The 17,996-nt window shown below is 41.7% G+C and overlaps 1 protein-coding gene across 4 annotated transcripts in view; it reads right to left on the minus strand.

Moving 5' to 3' along the window:
- Nucleotides 1-9,324: 9,324 nt before the first annotated feature.
- LOC104934051 (enhancer of polycomb homolog 1) overlaps nt 9,325-17,996 on the minus strand; it is a 29,511-nt gene continuing 20,839 nt past the window's right edge. For 3 of the 4 annotated variants that reach the window (XM_027288912.1, XM_019267433.2, XM_010749620.3), the window contains 8 exons: nt 17,796-17,960; nt 17,289-17,378; nt 16,887-17,035; nt 16,340-16,779; nt 13,859-13,980; nt 13,627-13,765; nt 11,740-12,109; nt 9,325-10,688 (listed from right to left, as the gene is read on the minus strand). In XM_027288912.1, coding sequence (XP_027144713.1) covers nt 10,616-10,688; nt 11,740-12,109; nt 13,627-13,765; nt 13,859-13,980; nt 16,340-16,779; nt 16,887-17,035; nt 17,289-17,378; nt 17,796-17,960 — 1,548 coding nt within the window. In that variant the 3' untranslated portion in view covers nt 9,325-10,615. The remainder of the gene's footprint in view (nt 10,689-11,739; nt 12,110-13,626; nt 13,766-13,858; nt 13,981-16,339; nt 16,780-16,886; nt 17,036-17,288; nt 17,379-17,795; nt 17,961-17,996) is intronic. The other variant, XM_027288921.1, reaches the window with a different exon arrangement.

A 17,996-nucleotide genomic window follows, 5' to 3' on the forward strand; every position in this document is an offset into this window, starting at 1 on the left:
TGTTGACTGTTTTATATGGTACGGTTTAGTTAAGTTTATTATTCTTTTGTTAATAAACATAAAACCTACCTGACGTGGATTTCTTAGCTGCTTTTCAATGGATAGTGGCTGCTATAACTACTTAATATTAGTCTGGGACTATTTTCAGCTGCGGATGAATCCACATTTGATGAGTGTTTGGGGCAGCGGCATAGTTTATGTAATATAAAGTAAAAAATAAACTACATATATAAGCTCCATAGAGCTGTATGGCAATCAGGACAGGGCTGGTTTTGGTCTTTTAGTGCGATTGGTTGACATTAACAAACACTGGACCTCTAATTTAAATAAAGATAAACAAGGGGCGGTCAGTAGCGTAGTGGGTTAAGCGGCCGCCCCGTGTGTAGAGGTTACAGTCCTCGCTGCAGCTGGCCCCGGTTCGAATCCCGCATCGGACGGCCATTTAATTATCATTAAAAGGCATAAAAAAAGCCCAAATTAATAAATAAAGATAAACAAGTTTCATTCAGAGACATATATACAATATTCTATGCACGGCATGGTGGTTGTATGCAGCATATTGTTTTAACTTCACTGTGAAGGAAACTCTAAAACACAAGAATCTTATTACAGACATCAGTCTTATAATAGCTTGGACTGAAGCAGGCTTCATTTTCAGACAGAAGAGGTGTTAAGACAACCTTACCTGAAACGACACTAACGCACACTTCATAGCTTGAATAAGCAAGCTCATACATAAATAACGCACTAATTTTAGTCACACAGTCACACTTTCACCCGTCTCACACGTTGAATTAACAAGTTTACGTAGAAATATCTCCCTTCTCACCCTCTCTCTCTCTCTCTCTCTCACACACACACAGTCATGTTGCCATCACTTCAGACCTTTAAACCCTAAACTTTATTGGCCTACGTTATGGGGACTTTTGTCCCCAAAAGGATGGCGAGTCCCCACAATGTTACTGTGTAAACACATTTATGTCCCCACAACATGAGTTATACACGCGCACACTCACAGAGACATAATGCAATCGTGTAACCAATAATTCTGCCTTCATCCTGCCTAACCCTCCGGGGAACCGGGGGAATATGAGATCTACAGAACCAGAGCATGTGGGCGGCTGTGAAATTAGGATTCCCTTCACCACAGAGCTGCTTTTGGGAGGTTTTCTGCTGACACAATCAGAAACTCATAATTGAGTTGCGTTCTGTGGTCGCATTGACACGAGCTTTGGTTTGTATTCTTTTGCTAGATTAAAAAAAACACACACACACAAAAGAAAAAACGCTTAATGTTCCCTCCGTGTGGTCATATGCTGAATTATGACGCTTTAAGCGACGTTTCAACATGTGCATGGGTCTGAACTCACATTGTTGCAGGAGTTCAGTCCCAGTCAGACCAGTCTGACATAAGACCTCTAATGGTTGCATAGAAATGAACATTGACAACTAACCACCCTCCCTCCAGGCTAAATCTTTTTCTTTACCTGTCACATCTTTTCACGAAGCATCTTTCTCACGTTTCACCTCTTCACTCTCAGTTTCATCTCTGTCTTAAGAGTTACGGCTGTTTTCATCAGTCACTGAGAAGCAGGAAAATAAATCTATGGTTATATCTCAAAGTTTTTTTTACTCTTTATTTGTTTGGCTGCTGCGCTTGATGCTTCTTTTGAAATTGGCACAACTGATGCAATGTTTACATCCATTATCATTTAAATTACTTTTTTTTTTCTTTTGGTTTGTTACATTTCATTTGGCCCGATTTGCCCGTGAGATTAATTTAAGTTTTTTTCTCATTATCTGAAAAGTTTTAGTGCCTTTCTCAGATAACGAGCATAGTACAGTATCTCAGCTGCCACCCTAAAAGCCCTAAAGTATACTCCATCTGAAGTTTGGGATGATTGAACAGTGTCTAACACCCCCATCCCACCCACATCCTTTTGACATTGAAACTGACATTTGACATTTTCTATAAGTGAGAAAGGATTAACAACTTCACAACTGTTTCTGTCACTTTTTCGTGTGAACAACCATCCACGGGAGACTGCCTGAAAATGTGATACTTTGTCAGATTTTCATTCAAATGTTGCCCAAATTGGAACCAGACTTCCAGGAAACCATCTGCATGTTTCCATCCATCGCTGTTACGTAATATTATGAGTTATGTGCATCAAGATAAACATATGGCGGCACTAATTTCCTGTCGGATGCCATTAAACCATTGCAGAAGAAGAGGGTGCAGCCAGGGGTATAAATATTACATATGTTTGCTTTATGTACTTATTTATGTAAGGCCACAGTCTCCTCACAGATCTGATCTTCATCTGTAGCTATTTTTATTCTCTTCAGTGGAGCAGAAGCTTCATGTATGTCATGACTTCTGTTTCCATTGCAGTTTGTCACATTTTGTTTTTATCTTCTAGAGTTTTTCCAACTCTGTATTGCAACATTTATTTTCTTAAAAACAGGTGGATGGAAGTTTTCTTCATGATGTCTGGCTTTTAATTCTTTTCAAGCATACTTGTGTCTTAGGTATGTGTATATTTGTCTGTTCTGAGTTTTTTTGTTGTTGTTGTTGAAGATCCTTTTCTGCAATATGTGCTTTGAAGTGTCCTTAGTGATGAAGGTGGTGAGGCTGTTGCCAAAATGTTTTTTAATTCCTTTGGTCCCTCTGAAAATGGGGCTTAATCCTGTTGTTTATATTAAAGCGAACATTTCTTGACCCTATCCTTGAAGAGTCAGTCATCTTTGTTTTTGGACATCTTGACGTCATTGTCCAGAGCAGATAAATAATTGGATGATCCAACATTTTCTTAAATTTACACATTTATCTTGAGCTACTTTTTAAATGAGGACAAAACAAACATTATTGTGTTTGGCTAAAGAGATTGATACGAGTAAACTGCTCAACTCTCGGGCTCTAAAAACCAAAGACCAAGTCCAAAATCTGGATAAACTAATAGACTCAGATCTCGCTTTACCCAGCCATATTAAATCACTAAAACAGGTCTATAAATAAATGAACTTTCCCCAAAATGAACAAGCAGGCCGGTCTACTCTAATGGTCTCTTAACTGGTTTTCCCCCACAAAAAAAAGACTGCAGCTCATTCAGAATGCTGCTGCTGGAGAACAGAGAACATAACTCCACTTCTATCTTTACACTGACTTCCAGTTAGTTACAGAGTCGATTTTTAAAGTGCTGCTACTAGTCTATAAATCACTGTAAGGGACTAGGCCCAGAATATATCGCTGATATGCTTGAAGAATATAAACTGAGTCGGACTCCTAGATCTATGGACTCGCCTAGTCCTGAACGCAACTGGAACAAACTGCCAGATGTTCTTAGATGGCCCAAATGCTCTGAAACTTACACACTAATGCACTTTAATCATGTAGTAGAAGTGCTCTCTGGTTCTCTATTCGGCATTTCAAAAGATATAAACACAAAATGGAGACTTGTTTTTATTCTATTTTATGTATTTTGTACGTTCTTTCAATGACTCTTTTTAAATGCTGATATAAAATTCAATTTAAGTCATGTTTGGGCGTGAGTAACACCTTTACATTGTCTAAAGTTGTGTTTCCTTTTTCTAATATCATTAAGCACCATTTATAGAGAATTGGTAAGACACTTAATACATGTTAAGTAAATCTTCACGCAACTAAAACGTATTAATGCCTTCTATCTGATCTATAAAGCATTACTAAATGTTTAATTAATCATAAAAAAAGCTATTAGTTACTGCTTACTACTAAAAGTACCAAAATATCTCCCTCCAGACCGAGCGGCCTTTCTTTACCAGGATAAAGAAAGGCCGCTCTTATCTGGCGTCTTGACTTCTTGAAGTTGAGAACACTTTATCTTGGATTTCTTTCTGCAAACTTTTAACTATGTATCCAAGGACCCTACAGTGCAAACATATTGAGATTAATCAGGCATAGTTATTGACTTTGGTGTTGCAACATATTGCAAATGTTGCTTTGGTTTACTGACTAAATTACTGAGAACTTGAGGGGGGCGGCAAACAACTAATTTAATTCACAAGTACACAATCCAAAGCACGCAGGCCTGCATCTGAATGTAGTGCAGAATCATTGGAGTGACAGATGGATAGCAATGGACACTCTACTTGTGAGTCAAAAAGCAAAGACCGAGACGCTCCACAATTTGAGAGGGTTCAGGAACCAGACAGTTATTTGGTCACCGTGATCAGGCCTTTGCAGACAACCTTGATCATCCCTATTTGCCCTCTGGCTCATTAGCCTTAATGAGTCTGCCAGTCCACAATGTCTCCGCTGTGTACGTCCGTGGTTCATTAGGGCCCCTTGGTAATTGAAAGCCGTGTCTGTAGATGAAGATATGAAGGTGGCTGGGAGAGATAAAGTCAGTATACATGCAAGCCAAGAGCACGGATAATGAGGCCAGGGCGTGAAAGCGCTTTTGTTCCTCGCTCTCTTTGGCTTTGATTGAGCTCTATAGAAAACAACCTCGATCAAAGCACCAACCACCGCCACCGACCTCTCATTTATGAAGAGCTTCTACAGCAAGAGCTTCACTGATGTCTGTGAAAACTATCTCAAAAGTGTTATGTATTAGTCTGTCTCTCACTTTCTGACATCCCTGACGTGTCCGTAACATTCAACCTTAAGCTCATTGACCCCCTACTGAAGACAAACCTTTAAAAAACGCCTCACAAATATATAGTTTCATTCTCAAAAAAGGCTCAGTCACTTCCTAAACCAGCGAATCACTGGAGTATTTAGCAAACATTACTCAAACAGGAGGAAATAGTGCACTTTAATGCAATGAAATGATTAAAACTCCAGTTTAGTCAATTCCACCAGAGAACCATTATGTGAATCACAACGCTGCCACAACTTGGCTCTAAATATTTTAGGAAACCCATTTTTCTTTAGTCATGCTTTAATAGTCTGTGATTCGTCAGTCCATCGTACGTTGAGCTGATACACTAGATTAAGTTTTAAGAATAGAAATGCTGAAGCAACACACTTGCTCATTCTAGCTTGTTTAAGGTTTGTGATGCACTTCTTGTTAAAATCTTCATAGATTTTGATGCATCCGGTTTCTTTTACCAATAACTGGAGATTCTGTAAATTCTTATTGAACTGCTCAGAGGGTTCTTTGTCACTTTCTCTTGGTTGTCAGTCGAGCTGAACCACAGCGTTTTGTTCTCTGCACAAAACGTTGCGTTATTTTGCAAACCCTTCATACAAAGTATGAATCCATTTCTGCAACGTAAAAGCACGAAGGACCAAACATACGAAGTAGTCCTCTCAGCCATCTGAACTTTCTGAACACAGCTTTTGTGGCAGGCTATTCCAAACTTTTAAAATGGTAGTGTGTTACTTTTTTCTGTGTATACGAGGAGAAAAAAAAGCAACACCAAATCTCAGTTTTTATTAGTTTTATTCCTGTCTCAGGTGCTGTGAAACCGCTTGAGGTCTGGAGGTCAAATGCACCACAAGCTGTTTAATTCTGTTTTATACAAATGCTTTGAATCCCAGACCATCTGGAGAAATTCGAACGTGGGTGTTGAATAATAAATCCTTTCCCTGCGCACAATAACTTAGCTCAGGTCGGCATGACTTTTAACACAAAATGTCAAATTGCGCATTGGTCAGCAGCACCAAACTAAACATGTCTCGAGTCTAAATGGATACCAGGTCAGCGGTTTGGGAGAAAGGTTGTGAAGTTTGTTTAAAAACCCCCAAAATAAACCCTGCAGGTGGTGTCCAGAGAGGTACACACTTTCTTATTTATACATGATTTATGAAATGGATTTTAAAGGTTTAAAGCTTCATAGATGGATTTTATACAAAATTCAAGGTTGCCGGGTTGTGAAAAATCACATTGGCTGATGTTTGTTCTCTTTTCAGCTCACGACCACAGTTACAAATGTTACTAAGTCAATATTAACGGCTTATAACAACAATCTATAGATCTATAGATTGGTCTGTAGATAATATTATATAGAGTATGGTCTAGATCTGCTCTATATGGAAAGTGTCATGAGATAACTTTTGTTATAAATTGGCGCTACATAAGTAAAATTGAATAGGAAATCAACCTAATAGTGATGAACCCAGTTATTACCTGAATCTGCAGTACGCCTCAACTGATCTGCATCTGTACTGTTACAGTTCAGTCTACAGGCAGCTGTTTTCATTGTCCACAAGCTACTCGGCACCAAGCAGATTGAGTTGGCAACTAGCTGGTGAACACTGTGGACAGAGCTACGAGATGATAATGTCAGTGTTGTGTTACAGTTCATTTCACTGTCCACAAGACTCTAGGCTGAGGCACAGTGGTGCTTTGGGCTAAATGTTAACATGCAGATAGTTCTTGCCATGTTCACCATTTCAATTTAGCCTTTACACAAAGTAGAGCTGAGGCTGATGGGAACATTACTTAGTTTTGGAAAATTAAGTCTTGGCCAAAATAAATTTTTAACTGATCATGTTTGTAGATGAAAAGTCAAGGAGATTAATCCTCTGGAGATCATGAATGATTGTCCAAACTGTCCATCTTGAGGGGAACCATCAAATGATAGGACCATACATGCAAAAAACTATTGTTCATTAGTGCAGCATTAAAAATATGAGGAAAATTTAGATTTGAAAAACTAACGCAGATGGAATAACACACTGACGGCAGTTTGCAAACTCTTAAGATACATGTTGACATTTACAAATGATACATAACACCCCGACCACTTTCCTATTCTTCTTCGCAAAGCCGTGAATTCACCTCTTGCTGTTTCACTTTGTTAAAACTGGGACGAGACTACAGGCTGTTTTATTGCTTTCAGACTGTTTAACACAGGTCTTGTGCTGCCTTATTACCCTGAGATGCACAATTTTCCAAAAACCTGATATCAGCTTTTCTTACATCTCTAAAAAAAACTTTTTACAATGACACTTTTCCCACTTTGCCTTTCTGAAACAAGCAATTACAGGCAAAGATCCAAATATGATCAAGTCAGACGCACGGCAAACGCAATCTCTCTTTGGGAGTTGGACTCCGCTCTGCTCATTTATTTTGCAGCCCTTATCGACTTTCCTCTTTTCCTCCTCCAAGAAGCACAATTTACATTTAAATGTCATCCCTTATCCTACCCAATTTGTGTTTACCTCACTGAATAAGAGCCACAGGTAAACAGCTACAGTGTTCCTGTGCCTGGCCTTTTTTTCGGGCTCTAAGAAGAAGCCAGGACAAATGTGTTTTTCTAAACTTCCTTTTAATGGACTCAAAGTTAGACTGCAATGCAGCAGAATGCAACGAAAGCTTAAAGATTCTTTAGTTGCTGTCCTTTTCTACATCAGCACTCCCGTTGAGTCCTGAACGATCATGACGTCGGCAAAATGTTTTCATTGATTTCATGGCCTACATTCAACGCTTAGTCTATTAATGTTAAGCACGTCTAACACAGCTTTAAACACGGAAACAGCAACAGTTTTCTTTTTCTAAACAAACGCAGCTTTAAACTTCTTTTGCCCCGGAGCTTACGACAGTGAGTAAGAGGTAGAGATGTGGGCACTGGGTACAAAGATAAGAACAAAATGTACATGACAAATGGCTCACACGGGAACAGAACCAAGTCATCGCTTATGATCCTTTTTGTTTGGATACTCACACCTTAGGGTTTGAATATTGAGCATTTATCATTGATGTTTTATGTAAAGATCAGTAGTGCGACCTAGAATTTGCATGTTTTTGAGTTCCTTGTGTAACTATAGGGAGAATTTAAAGAACTTGTCCATTTTTTATTGAGCTTTATTAGTGTAGAATCAGCTGACAATAAGAATTATGACCCATCATAGCGACAGATTTGCTGCTTCTCTTCCGAGTCCACCATATTAAACCGCCACGTCAACAATAACTGACACTATGAGGCCTTTCATGTTCTTTGTGTATTTCACTGCTGCTGTAGTTCCTCCTTTACGCTAGGAAGGAGAGGGTGAGGTGGAGAGGTTGCAATCCTAAAGCTGCCACTAAATCCACACTGCTCTTTTAACGTTACATGTTAACTGTCTTATCTATGTAGGTAGGCACCACCATGCTTCCCTTCCCTTTATCACCATTGGTTCAAAACTAGAGCGGGCACTGAGCCTAAGATGGTTTACATTTTGGAGCCACTAAACTATTGATACCAAACAAAACGACAACAAAAAATACCTCCAGGAGGCAGACGCACAACTATTTCATTTTTTAAAAAGGCACTAGGTAGCAGAAATCTCTCTTGGCGGTTTCATAGAGATAACAGACGACGCTTCCATCGCAGATAATCGAAACCTGAGTCACGTCTACTGGAAATAAACAAACTCAGTCGTCAGTCACCTAATTGTAGAGCTTAAATAACAAGCTACTGAGAAATATTGATCGAATTAAAGTCAAATACAGATTTGTAGTCTACCGTTTTGTCTTCTTTGTCCAGAGGCTATGTTTGCTGATAAGCTGAAACCCAACCAGCCACCTCCATCATCTCCAACAAAGCATTTCAAACGTTGCATGTTGGCTCGCTGCCAAAGTAGCTGGCAGACACTCATTCACATCCTTACCTGACTGAACACACACACACCTTACATAGATCATAGCATTGTAGGTAGCTGGCTGCGAGCCAAAAGGGGGACTGAAGCGCATTATTCAGCGCCAACCGCAAAAAGGCAGTTATTCCCCAACACGACACATGAAAGACAAAGACAGAAAAAATAAGAACGAGACGAGCTGGTCAAAACACATAATGCCCTGGATTTTTATTTCATTTTGTGACAATTCAAAGAGGGTTTGTAGTCTTTCCTGTGTGTGTGTGTGTGTGTGTGTGTTTATGTATGTGTGTGTGTATATATATATGTATGTGTGTGGTGGAAGGGTCTACAAAAACAAAACAAAATCTCATGAATCAACTGGGCCATTGGAATGGGCATTGGGATTGTGGTACAGACAAAGAAAAACTACAAGTAGCCTTGTTCAGTACCAAACTCTTCACAGAAGAGAGTGATTTTTTTTTTTTTTAAGCATTTTTATATAGTTTTTTTTTTTTTGATTTTTTTTTTTTTTAAGCATTTTTATATAGTTTTTTTTTTTTTGTATCGTTTTTTTCCCAAATGAAGGCACCCGATAACTTGTGGTTCATGGCCTTGCAGCCTTCTGGAGAGTTTTTAAAAAGTAGAGAAAACTTGTCTTTTTTTTTCTCAATTAATACATGTTTTCTTCCTTATTATGTAGAAGCTGGAATGATAATAAATGTCAGTTACTGCATTTTTTTTTGAAGCTGGAATGATAATAAATGTCAGTTACTGCATTTTTTTTTTAACTCCCTTAGATTTTCTCTCTTTTTTTTTTTAGATCAACAAGTAACAAGAATGAAGTCTTTTGTGAGGAAAAAAAAAAGGGAGATACAAAAATATTTATTTTAAAAAATGATGAGGTGACGGGGGGGGATTATCTTTTAGAGAAAACAAAAAGTAAATAAAGCCGTCCGGTGCAAACCGGAGACCAAAAATCATACAAAAGCAGCATCAATCAATTAAAAAAAAACAAATTATATAGTGCTTTGATAAGTCAGAAGCAGCTTCTGGGAAAGAGTCTTCATCCCCATTTTGTTACTTGTCTCAGGAATAATATACGTAATGAAAGAGCTTTGTGGAAAACTGATTAACCCACCGACAAACTGATGCCTACAACAAACAAATTCACACCCGTCGTCATCGCCGTCGTCTTCTACTGCTCTGCGCCTGAATCTGCATGAATGCACGTCTCCATGGATTCAAACATGACACACGGGAACATCGTGGAAGGGACGCCCAACAAAAAAAAAAAAAAAAAAAAAAAAAAAAAAAAAAAAAAAAGGGCGAAAACCGTCCCGGCCATGTTCACAACATCCAAAAATTTTTTTTTCAAAATAAAAAAAATAAAGAATTTTTCTTCTTATTTTTTTTAAATCTAGCTAAACACTGACTACAGCACGGGGAACCGGTGAGGGGTACAGTGTATAAAAAAAAAAACATGAATGGAGAAAAAAAAAAATCTTTGTAAACACGGCACAATAAATAGATCAAACAGCAGGTTCCGCACCATGCATGTGATGACATACATTTTTCTGTGGTACAACTTTCACACCTCATACATCGCACCAGTTGCAGTTTGTCGTTTTCTCTTTTTAATTTGGATTTTTTTTTCTTCCTTTTTTTTTTTTTTTTTTTTTAAATGTCTCGAGTGCAAAACATCACAAATGAACAATTCTGTATTCAAGTAATGTTATATACAAGAACAGGGAGGATGGGTGGGAGGAGGAGGAGGGGGGTATTACAAATATGCAGTACTGTACATATAATTGCCATATTAAGAATTTACAGACGATCTCTTATTAACAGTAACAAATAGGGAAATGGGGAGAGAGAGAAAAAATAATAATTGTACGAGACGAGCATTGCAATTAAGTCCCAAAACAGTTACCATGGAAACCCAGCCTTGCCGTGCTCATTCCGCCACCACTTGCTTTTCACGACTAACGAACGATGCATAGCACCTAAAAAAAACAAAAAAAAACAAACAAAAAGGAGTTACGCTTCCCCCGTGCTGCGTACGGGAGGCTACGTAACCTCCATGGCCATTGTGTTCTCTGATAGACTGTTCAGTGCTGGCTTGTCTTGTTCGTGATTCTCCCTGCGGACAAACAGAAGACAGGAGACGGTAAGACGCAAGGCAACTATTTAGCAATTAAAAAAACTGTTTCATTAACGTTCACGTAACTTTCTTTCTACTGCAGAAGCCTCATAACCTCATTGTGTCTCTTTGATGAGTTCAGAAAATGACATGACTAACTTTGAAACACTCTGAGCTGAGATGATTTCATCTCTCTCTCTCTGCTCAGGGTGGCCTCAGCGTGTCATCGAGCCGCCCTTTAAGGACCGCCCACAAAATCCTGAGACTGAAAACTGGTGAAAAACTGTTTGTGGAGTTAGAGGTTCAAAGTGTTTCCACATATTTAATGTATTTTGAGAGAAATCTCCGTGGTATGTGGCATTGCTCATGCTTTATACTCCGTCCTATAAAAATAAGTAAATTAAATAAGCAATGCTGGTATTTTTCCATGGACAGTTTGGCTGTTTGTATAATCCCAAATATTGTGCCACAGTCCCTAAAAGTACCTGGCACTTTCACTCATATTTAGCAGTGCCAAAATCCCAACAACTCGCCTCCGAAGAAGGTGGAGAACAATGGAAAAAACAACAACGGCTGACTTGTATTTCCAAAAGTTCATGCAATGGAAAAAGTCTTTAATTGTCACTCTTCCACAGATATGGCAAGGAACTCATGGTGGTGTTTCAATAGCTGCATTTTTAAAAGGGCTCTCTTTTCTCCACCACTCATAAACTTGAGACCATCAATAAAGAATAAACTGACCGATTTTGAACATTTAAACAGGATAGGTTCAAGCTTTGATAATGTAATCAGAGGCTGATTTAAAAACAGCCTGTCTAAGTGTTTTTAGAGTATCTTCACACCTAAAGAAAGCCACTTTGACTACCAGTGTCATCTACAAGCAACTGTTGTACTGCTGACGGTGACATTTACTAGTTTAACTACCAGTTTGTAGAATATACAAACCATTATATAAATAAATATCTAAAAATAACGGACAGGCGATGTTTTCCACAGATGTGTCACCTTTCCTCATTTTGAGTAGACACACTGGGTGAACGTTCGTTCTCACCTGGGCACTATGTCCAGCGGCGAGGCCGAGGCCGTAGTGACCTTGGGTTTCTGACAGTTGGCGGTGGCAGCGGCTGCATGGGCGAGCTTTAAGGCGGATGTTGACATGGTGGTGCTCAACGTCCGGGGGGCGTGGACACGCTTGCCGGTGGGAACACCCAGACGGAGGCTGTTGTTGTTTCCCAGCAGGACCTGAGTGGTGGCGGTAGTGGTAGTGGTGGTGTTGGCAGGGTGGGCGGTGCCGTTGTTGTTACTGGTGGCGGAGGTGGTGCAGGGGTGGAGCAAGGCGGGTGTTGGGGTGGTGGTGACAGGAGCCGGGGCGGCGGGGGAAGGGGACGCTGTGCTCGAGAGGTGCAAGCCCTTGTAGACACCTGAGGGGTCAAGAGAGGCCGGGCGGTGGTAGAGGAGGGAGGAAGGGACGGGTGGGGGATGGTTGGTGAGAAGGGTGGGAGGCGGGGTTTGGAGAAGATTTTTAATTATCAACTGTTTGAGGACCAATACTGTCGGAATATTGTACATTGTTATTCTTCTTTAAAGGGTAAAGGTCGACTAATGTGGACCGAAGCTGAATATTTCATTAGATTAAAAATACTGAAATGAATTTTGGAATGATTCCATCTTTGTTTTTTGACTTTTTGAACTTTGTGGAGTTTTTGGAAATGTTTGGATCACGTCCTCCGTCAGCTGTGCGCTGAATCACAAATACTATTAACTTAAAAATACACGTAACGTTCACAGATTTAGTAGCATGATTTGTGGGTGGAAAGATGATCGTTTTCAGCTGATATCTTAGTCACAACGAGACTGAACGATCTCTAGAAAGCTTTAATGAAAATTGACGGGGACTCGAAACAGTCTCTGGACTATTTGCTAGAGTTGTATCTGTTACATAGGAGTCCACTGCTGTGACTGATTGGTTTCCAGGTATTAGTCAAACCCCGTGAATTTTCAAGGAAACGTATCAGAACAGAAACGGTGAGCAAAAAACAAACTGCGTGTCTGTAAGCGTCACTGAAGTAATATGACATATTACTCATAACACTGCTTAACTCTAATACTAATATGAAGAACTATTTAAGTCATCTGTAATCCTTTGTTACCAATCAAAAGTAGTTGTTAAGAGCGTGTGCAGAGGTTTAAAATGTCATGTCACACCAGCTTAACTTTAAAACTTTGACGAGGCGAGGCGGGTCGTTCATGAGCTGCATTTATTTCTTTTCACCAGAGTCACAAAGACAGAAACAAAACAAAACAAAAAAATCTTCCACAGTGATTATCTCTCCAAAGTTTGAGCAGTTTTATCTGGAAAGGACAGATCCTTGGAGCGCTGTTTACATCTTCACAATAATCTCAAATGGAAATTCCTTTTTGACACTTTTTCTCCGTTATCTCTTAAATCCCGCCGCCTGAAACGGCGTCTGGTGTCAGAGGAGGGGGTTAGTGTTTTTTTGTTCCGTCTGCTTTGTGCCGTTATCTGCTCTTTCACTCCATTAGGGGCTTTAGGACTGTAATTACCTTACCCTCATTGTTTGCTTTGTCTGTTCAGTGTCACCGTATTGCAGCACTCGGGTGAAGTGCACTCTAAATTTGAATTGCTTTTAGTTTTTCCAACTTTGCGGTCGCTTTATTTTTCAAAACAAATTATATTTTCGGGGAGGTACAAATAATCACCGACGGTAATTAAACATTCCCGGTGCTGTTTGTGCTCGGAGACAAACAATGCAGGTAATAGTGAAGCCCAACGACCACCTTAATGAATGAAATGCCATTACTGTGATGGACAAGTGCCTCTTTTGTGGAGTTCAGTTCAAAAAGTCACTTTACAGACGTAAGCTGAGGTCCACTGAGCAACTGGCCCTGCCGGCGGTTCTTTGGAGGGTTGTCGTACCTGAGGGGGAGAGGACGCCGTTGACTCCGCCTCCCAGGGCTAGCTCCTCCTTGGATTTGAGAGAGAGCAGTTGGTCGGCGGTGACGAGAGCCGAGGCGGCGAACTGAGCGCTGGCCTGGTCCAACGTATTTGCCAGGCCCTGTAGGCGAGAGAAGAAACACTGTTCAAGTCACAGATCAGACCCATGTTTCAATCTGTGTCCGACAGGCCTGAAGGATTGCGGGATACTGACGTGTGTGCTGTTTGCAGTGGCGGTGCTGTTGGCTTGCTGTTGCAGCTGGATCTGCTCCAGCTGCTGTTTCTGCATCAGGGCCAGCTGCTCCTGATGCTGCTGGTACTGTTCGGCTGTGAAAGCTGAGAGAGACGAGACTCCGTTATAAATCATGATCGCATGAATAAAATGCGTTTCTACTCGTACCCAAATCCAAGACAAATTCATCGCCATCAAATATCGCTGTGTAAGTCAGAGATGCCGGCTCCTCAGATGTGGTCAGTTTAACTAAACTCGACTTATGAATGAATTTGTTGAAGTCTCAGACTACTTGTGGAAGCTGAACTCAGGGATGCGCTGAGCCCTTCACGTGCAAACAAAGGCCGCGTAGGATTAGACGTGGCCCTTTATATGCAGCTATTTTTGGCACGGTCACACCTCCATGAGAAAACTGGGAAACTTGACATGAATCTCAGTCATACGTGAGGATGAAGCAACTGTTTTTCTCTCAAGGGTATCCCATGACAACACAAATATGATCAGATATTTCAGTTTCTTTTTGGGGAAAACACAAATATGATCAGATATTTCAGTTTCTTTTTGGGGAATGAAAAAAAAAATCACATTTCATGATGCAACCAGGCAAAAAGTTTCTCACTTTTTCCACCGATTTTTGTGCCGATTTCTAATCCATAGATTAATTCAGAGGCATAACGGCACTTTAAAATCCACCCGACGCCTCCTCCGACGGGGCAGATGCTGTGGAAAACTACAGAAGTGAGTGAAGGAGTGTGTCGGGTTTGGTTCTGCCATGACAACCTTATCTAAAGTCATACTGGTGCATGCCAATCTGCGTGTTTACGTGCACTTCAGCAACCAGGTTACTTGTTTTGGCTTTTCACGGCGCGCTGTTCCAAAAATATCAAACTGGGTGGGAAAGAAATGCGATGCCCGAGCTGCATGAAAACACACGTTTGACAGAAAATCAACACGCTCTCAAATGTTCTGGTCTGTGCACGCTGGAGTTCACCCACGGTCTCATTTGCATGGCAGTTATTTATCGTGTAAATAACACGCTCTGAAGTCTTTCTTTACAGGATTTCTATTGATTACGGAGCCCTATTCCCACATTTCAGGGTATTACGTGGCCTTGTGCCTCGGTGCGATATTGATTTTCTTATTCCCTGAGAGCCGTTCACCTCTCTGCTTCGCAGCATCGGTCTGTGCATTTTAAGAGTCTCGGCTCGTACTACGGCGCCGCCTCCACCTGGAGCACCCTTCATGCTTATTTCATGCAATCTGACACCATCTTACATAATCAAAACGCCGCACCTATTTCATCACGACCCACCTTTACGGCTGCGCTCTGCGGAATTAACGCATCTGTGCAACCTCTTGATCATTACATCTGTCTTTAAATTTCTTTGCGGCGTTTAATGAGCAGATCGGTTTTTCCATTTACATCAAAAACATACACAGCTCCTGAAGAAATGTAGCGACATCGAGACACCAGCCGCCTGATTGGCCTCACGGTAACACCACCAGGGACCTGAGGCATTCAGTATGTATTCAACGCCTCGCACACCCTCACAAACCCGGTGCATCTCATGAATATATTTATCAAACTCAAGTCTTAATTGACACCTTGTGGACTGGGGAGGTGATGCAGTGTGAATGCAAAGCAACAGCTGGACCTGATGAATGACCAAAAAAACAAACAGAAAAGCAGTTTTGACAGGCAGGACACGATGGATGCTGGTCCTGCAATTAAAATAAAAACAAAACAATGATGGCCACGTCACAAAGAAGCACTGAGTGTGCATCCTGAATAACTTCATGGATGAAAATTGGCCAATAAGCTCTCTGTACTAGCACGACTCTTAAAGGATCAGTTCAACCAATAACACACAAACATTTCATTTCAACACGATCAGGAGACGACGGGATTTCATCAAAGCAGCTCGAACTCAACAGAAACATTTAAAAAAAAAACAGAAACTTTAATCATTTTTCACTGGGACTCCTTTCTACAGGAAAAATAATCCATGTGAAAACTGATTATCCACAGTAACTTCTGGAGAAATAACACTGGTGGAGAACTTTTTTTTAAATGTGGGGGGCTTTTTGAACCTTTATTTTGATAGTGAAAGCTTAAGAGCAACAGGAAGTTAAGGAGAAGAGACTGAGAGGGGATGACATGTAGGTAAGGGCCACAGGTCGGCATCAAACCCTGCAGCAAGGCCTGAGCCTCTGGCACAGACTCTACCAGGTGAGCGACCACACATTCATTTTATACACCTTCATTTTGGAGGGGTGACGGCAGAAATCTCAGTATCAGACGTCAGGAAACGGACCCTTCAAAACAAGCTCATGGAGAGAGGAGAGGTGCTGCTGGTGGCATGTGCGTTTCCCATAACACTCATCCCCAAGCTGCCATGAATGCAAAGTTATTACAACAACCTGACAGCATGCATCCATGCTGTGTATGTTCGATGCACTCACCAGCAATAGGTGCGGGTGCAGGGAGAACCCTTGGCGGGCGGTGAGAGCCGAAGGGTTGTCCCCCAGCCGTGGAGGCCGAGACTGACCGCTTCAGGCCTCGACTCAACTTCCTGAATAGCGGGTGGGCATTGTCCAGCTCATGTAGTGGTAGTGTCCGTGGTCTAAAGTGCCTCCATCGGCACGACTTTATATTCAACAGTATCTGACTGAGGTCCGTGGAAGAGGGAGAGGAAGAAGGGGGAAGGGAGGAGGAACTTCTATCTGAGGTATTTGTTTCTGAGGTACTGGCAAACTTGTCGGTGGCCGGTGAGTGTGAAGTAGTTGTAGGAGGAGGAGGAGTGGGAGGGGGAGGAGAGGAGGGAAGAGGCAGGTCGAGCATTTCTGCATCCAGTCCGTGGAAAATGTTGTCATAGTCCGTGTACGCCCTGTCCAGCAACACCCTGCGAGAGAAAGACAAGATCAGGACACAGCCGCGATAGCTACCTGATAACGTTGTGAACTGTGTGACCAAAGAAAGAAAGGAAATGCACAGAGGAACTGAACTGACCTGCCACCTCGTCCCACGCGACGTCGAGCCATGCCGAGGCAGCGCCGCGGCACGGTGAGCGTGGTGAGACTGTAGCGAAAGCGAGCTTCTGCCAAGCCGGCCTCCCATGGTCCGCACCACGGCCAGCTGCCCACGCGATCCTGATGAGCCTGGAAGCACGTCGGAGCGTTATCGTCTGATCTTTGCGATCCGTGACTAGATGCTTTAGTGCCCTAATAAATAACTGCCTGCAGCGGAGTGCCAAGTAAATACCTCTAATGTTGAGATAAACTTTAGTGGAGCCTCCAGACTTAAAAAGAACTGAAAAGGCTGCTGGATTTAGACTTTCTACCCAACTCTGCTGCGTTAATTCAACACATTTAAATACAAGCGTGTCAGAATAAGTCTGTCCTCGGTACTCACAGCGTAGTACTGGCAGCCTGCCTTCCTGCGAAAGGCGTAGGCACCATCTGGGTCGTTCTCCTCCTCTGCTTCTGATGAGCCTGAATGCAGCTGTGGATGCAGAGGTCAAAGGTCAGTCTGAGGTCACGCCGGGAGCAGAATTTATAATGCACTGAGGCTCTGGTTTGAATGCGTATCCCACAACCTGATGTTTCATGAGGTTTTGTGGACAGACTGAGCCACTAATAATCAGCCCAACAGGCGCAGTATGGACGGAGACTGTGTTGGTATTTTAGGAGCATTTCACATTATCGCCATGTCATCCGTTTTTTATCATTTTGCCCTGTAATGTGTGTTCATAGTTTTCAGTGGTCGGTTGAAAAGAAAAACCCACAAGTCGACTAACAGACTAACTCGTGTGTTTTTCCTGTTCACCACGATCTCAGTGAATCATATCAGGACAAACGATAATGATAAAAAGCTACAGGCGACGAGTGGTCATGAACGTGTGCCTGTGTGTGCACATACCTGGGAGAAGGGCTCGTCATCCGAGCTGGGGAAGTCGTACTGGTTGAGGTCCTTGGCATTGAAGACCACGGGACCCGGATGGTGGGGGACGCCCGATGAAAGAGGCAATACCTTCTGCCTCTTCTCGTATTTCCTCTTCGGCCGGGGAACTTCTGTCTTCTCGGGCTGATGGGGGGGAAAAGAAGACTTGACTCATGAGAC

This window comes from Larimichthys crocea, chromosome II (genome assembly GCF_000972845.2).
Source record: "Larimichthys crocea isolate SSNF chromosome II, L_crocea_2.0, whole genome shotgun sequence".
Taxonomy (NCBI): domain Eukaryota; kingdom Metazoa; phylum Chordata; class Actinopteri; family Sciaenidae; genus Larimichthys; species Larimichthys crocea.